The 4,882-nt window shown below is 30.7% G+C and overlaps 1 protein-coding gene across 1 annotated transcript; it reads left to right on the top strand.

Moving 5' to 3' along the window:
- The first annotated feature begins 1,141 nt into the window (after positions 1-1,141).
- Positions 1,142-4,618, top strand: LOC119674237 (snake venom 5'-nucleotidase-like). The gene is made up of 9 exons (XM_038085364.1): positions 1,142-1,286; positions 1,700-2,180; positions 2,246-2,332; positions 2,392-2,958; positions 3,021-3,355; positions 3,410-3,589; positions 3,715-3,960; positions 4,025-4,120; positions 4,402-4,618. Exons 1-9 carry the CDS (start codon positions 1,152-1,154, stop codon positions 4,474-4,476), a joined length of 2,202 nt encoding a protein of 733 aa, XP_037941292.1. The 5' UTR covers positions 1,142-1,151; the 3' UTR covers positions 4,477-4,618.
- The last annotated feature ends 264 nt before the right edge of the window (positions 4,619-4,882 follow it).

Genomic DNA, 4,882 nt, shown 5'->3' with positions numbered 1-4,882 from the left:
TCCCTATTGTATTTTCTAGTAATTAATTATATAATAAAAGCATAATCATATAATATTTATCATTATAAATGTTTATGTAATATATATTATATTTTATTTTTATACGTTGTTACTAGGATAGTGTGTCAAATAAAGTACTGTAGACAAAAATCGTTTAAGGTCTTCTCTTCGCTAAACACTTTTTGTCCAAACTTTTTTTAAAATTTTTGTCTTCGAAGTAATCGAGTTTCTCAAAATAGGCTTTAATGTTTATTATTTATATTAAATCTGTGAATTGTGACTACAGCAAGATAATAGGTATGTTCCACGAGTTACTCGTAGTAAAACTCAAGTAAAACACAAGTAAAATTTACACGAAAATTTCCTGGTGTAACGCACTTGTGTATACACAGTGTAACTCAAAGTAACTACGAGTAGCTCGTGGAATAGACCTAATGTGGGAGATGACAACACAATTCGGCGTCTACTTCATGAAATATTGTAGTCATACGCATATATCTCCACTAAAGACATATTTACACATTTGTATTGTCTTGATAGAAAACAATGCGAATAGGTCTTATACCATAGTGTCATCCTGTTTGTAGACAGACCATCTCTTTTTTAACAAATATGTCAATTTATTTTAAAATTATTATGTATTGTTGTAAAAGCAACGGTTGTTCTTGACAACTTCCAGAAATCTTTTTCTCTTCCAATTGATTATGTGTAAATCAAAGCATTGAGCCATATTTTCAAACTTCAATGATTTAAGTATTTTGTATGTAATGATCTTATTTGGACATTTGGAAGCTCTAATAGTGTTTCTCTAGTCTTTCTTCGGTTTGTGTTTGGATATATTAATTGGTTAGTTTGTAGCCAGCAATGGTCGCTCCATTTAGTAGTGATTTACAGCGGTGATATCTTAGTTATGATATTGAAATATTGTATTCCGGTTTTTTATTATTATCATTAAGCATAAATGAAATTTTATTCGATTGAGTTTAAGACTTTTTGTTTTAAATAATATAAAATTTGAGCAATTTTCAAACATTATTTTTCGTAAAAAATTATAAATTAAAATAAAAAACGAGTTCCAAAAATTAATAACAAATTATAAAAAAAATTTAAAAAGCATTAATAACAAATTTAATAAAAAATTATATAGTATCATGGCCGACATAACAACAACGCAAACGGGAATTCGTTCAAAATTGGGTGATTTAGTTGATAATAGTTCGACGGCACTTAATGAAGCAACCGAAGTAACGAGAGGACTGCGTAATGTGGTCGGATGGTTAAAACAGGTTCTCAAAATTTAAAATTTTTTTATTTATAAAAGACTGAGAACTCAGGGTCCATGTAAACAGCATATCAAGGATAATAGATTTAAGTGAAGCATTTTCCTTGAGCTAATTTTACTTTGGCACTGAGTATCTCTGAGAATCGATGTTGTCTATAATTGTTGTGTTCTTCTTAAGTTCTTTGAATTCCCACTTTGTTTCTGAAATATACAGTATTTTTATTTTCATTTCTAAGCACAAGAGTAAACCATATTCCCAACTGATTTTATTTACAACTTTTTTGCTAAAAATTTATGTTAAGTGAAACATTTTACACAAATTAACTTCTACCTGTAATTGCTTTTTAAAAAAAAAAATGCTTTAGAAGCTATGGCTGAGACCCAATGAAAAATTAATTTATGTTATTTTTGTGACAGGCTTCGATTGAAGTACGCGAAGCTGGAAGGCGTGCAGTTTCACAAATCCAGAGCTCGAATCCGAATTTCTTATCTCATGAATTTGAGATTGATGACTTAGACTTACAGATTGATGACAATCAGTACGATACTAAATCTCTTTCACACCAGGACTTACAACGACCCTTCCGCTCATCATCCATTAGTCAACCACAGAGTCCACGAGCCAGAGGACGAGGAATTGATAACTTTACTGCTGGTTACCATCGCTCAACATCTATTATTTCGCAGTTGGAAAAGTCGAAAGCTTTATTAAAAATGTCGGATCAAAATAACATGAGACCACTAACAATACTCCATTTCAACGATGTTTACAATATAGATTCTATCACCGCTGTAGAGCCTATCGGCGGTGCTGCTCGATTTTCTACGGCTATTCGATCTTTTGCAGATCAAGACCCATTAATTCTCTTCAGTGGAGATATTTTTTCACCAAGTGTGCGTAAGTTACTCTAGATTTCTTTATATAGTCTACTTTTGTTTTTTCTGAAACCTAAACATTTTTAGTTAGCATATTTACACAAGGTGAACAAATGGTACCGGTGCTTAACAGGCTTGGAACACATTGCGCAGTGTTTGGAAACCATGATTTTGGTATGTTATTAACTAAAATTCATCAATAAAAATTAAAATTAAAATTCAAAAAATTATAGATCATGGCCTAGACGTTTTGGTTGAGCTCATCAAAAAGACAAATTTTCCTTGGCTTATGTCAAATGTCGTTGACAATGAGACTGGTCGACCGCTTGGTGGTGGTAAAATTTCACATTTCATTTTTCACAATCAAATCTCGATTGGCTTAATTGGATTGGTTGAAAAAGAATGGCTTGAAACGTTACCGACAATCGATCCAAAGGAAGTAACTTACATCGATTATGTTGAGGCTGGTAATAAATTGGCACAAGAATTACGTAACGAGGGATGTGAGATTATCATTGCATTAACACATATGCGAACTCCAAATGATATAAACTTGGCAAAAAACTGTACAGATATTGACATAATATTGGGTGGTCATGATCACGTTTATGAAGTTAAAGAAGTTAACGGCATCAAAATAATTAAATCAGGCACAGATTTTAAGCAGTTCTCAAAAATAACCATTGACAAAGATCGAGATAAGAGTACCGGAAAATTGAAAGTACAAATCGAACCTGTAGATGTTACAAAAGCTTACGAAGAGGATCAGGAGTTGAACGAAGTACTAAGCAAATATTCGGGTTTGTCTATGAACTAACAGCCAATAGAATGCAAAGTCTTATTAATTATTTTTATTGAATAGATGTGATCGAAACTAAAATGACAGAAGTGCTAGGAAATTTCAGTGTTGAATTGGATGGTCGGTTTTCTTCCATACGCACACAAGAGACGAATTTGGGTGATTGGGTTTGTGATGTTGTACTAGCTGCTACTGGTGCTGAAGTGGTTATTATTAATTCTGGAACATTTCGCTCTGATCAAGTGCATCCTCCAGGCCCATTTACGATGCGAGATTTAGTAAATATAATACCAATGCGAGATCCACTTATATTATTGGAAATAACTGGTAAATGTTTGTGGAGCGCATTAGAAAACTCAGTATCTGCATATCCAAAACTAGAAGGCAGATTTCCACAAGTAAGATAACTATTACAATTCGTTTTCAGTTGTTGCTTAATATAATTTTATCAGGTCTCTGGATTGGTATTTGCCTTCGATCCTGCAAAGCCACCTGGACAACGAATTGATCCACAATTAATACAAGTTGCTGACGAGTACCTGAATTTAGAACAACACTACAAGATTTGTATAAAGAGCTATCTTTACAATGGTTGTGACGGTTTCACTATGTTCAAAGATGCAAAGGTTTTGGTAAGACTGCTGTTTACAGCGCATTCAAATAATATATGGTCAATATGACATATTTATATATATAGATTTAGAATATGCTTAACGCGATTTGATTTCATATAAATTTAATAGAAAATCATTTTCAGATGGATGATGACTCTTGTCCTGAATTGGGTCTTACAGTTCAAAATCATTTTAAGGCCATTAACTTGCGTACAGGAAAAGGTGGTCATCAAACCAAACATAGACAGTCATTGGTGACATTATCCCGACGTCATAGTATGGTACAAATGTTGGACAACTTGGACTTAGATGGTCCTTCGCCAATACGAAAACTTTCTTCAGGTCATATGACGAAATCAATCGATCTTACAAACACAAATGCAGCAAAGGTTTTTAAGAAAATTATTATTTTTCTTTTATATGTTAATTAATGATTAAATATTATTTAAATAGATGTTACGCCGTGCTTCATTAGATGACCTAGAACAAGCAAGTTGTCAGCTGGCTCCTAAAATTCAGCATAGAATAATACGCATTCAGAACGAAGAGGTGAGATTTGTAGCTGTTTTTGATATAAAAATAGCTTTATTTTGCTATTAAAGTGGATACATCTAAGTAATTTATATATCAACTAAAACGCTCTATCATTTTCATACAGTTGTTTTAATAAAAATTAAACTCTAAAGGACCAAAGTCCTCCCAAAGCATTAGATATGTATTTTTAACATATCTTTTCGCATATAATAATTTCGTAAATTAATAACACATATTATAAGTATATATAGATCTTATATAAAAATAATATTAATATATATAAATTATATTTTTAGCACTATCAACAGTTACTGATGAGAAAGGAGACATCCATAAAAAATGCTACCATAACAGAGGCGGAAGATGAATAAAGCCCGCACAAATATTTTCTACTATTAAGAAATAAACTGGTTAAACCATGGAACTATATCAGGACGCATAAAAAACATTATTTATTAAATATTGTTAATATTTCCTATTCTCATACATCTACATATACAATTTTTAGTAATATTATAGGTTATGTTCGTATTTTCTATTAAAATACTAAATTAAATTAAATTAAATTAAATTAAATTAAATTAAATTAAATTTAAATTTAAACACTAATTAAAACTAATTTAAATTTTAAAAGCACTTTAATTAAAAATTAAATTAAAACTTTTATGTGTTAAAAACTGAAAGCTTTAAGTATATTATGATATAGTTATAAAATCTTAAAATGAACAATTATATATACAAGTACACACATATTTAGTATAACCATATACATATAAC

The sequence above is a fragment of the Teleopsis dalmanni genome, chromosome 2 (genome assembly GCF_002237135.1).
Source record: "Teleopsis dalmanni isolate 2A chromosome 2, ASM223713v2, whole genome shotgun sequence".
Lineage (NCBI taxonomy): Eukaryota > Metazoa > Arthropoda > Insecta > Diptera > Diopsidae > Teleopsis > Teleopsis dalmanni.
This window is presented reverse-complemented; position numbering and strand designations above follow the sequence as displayed.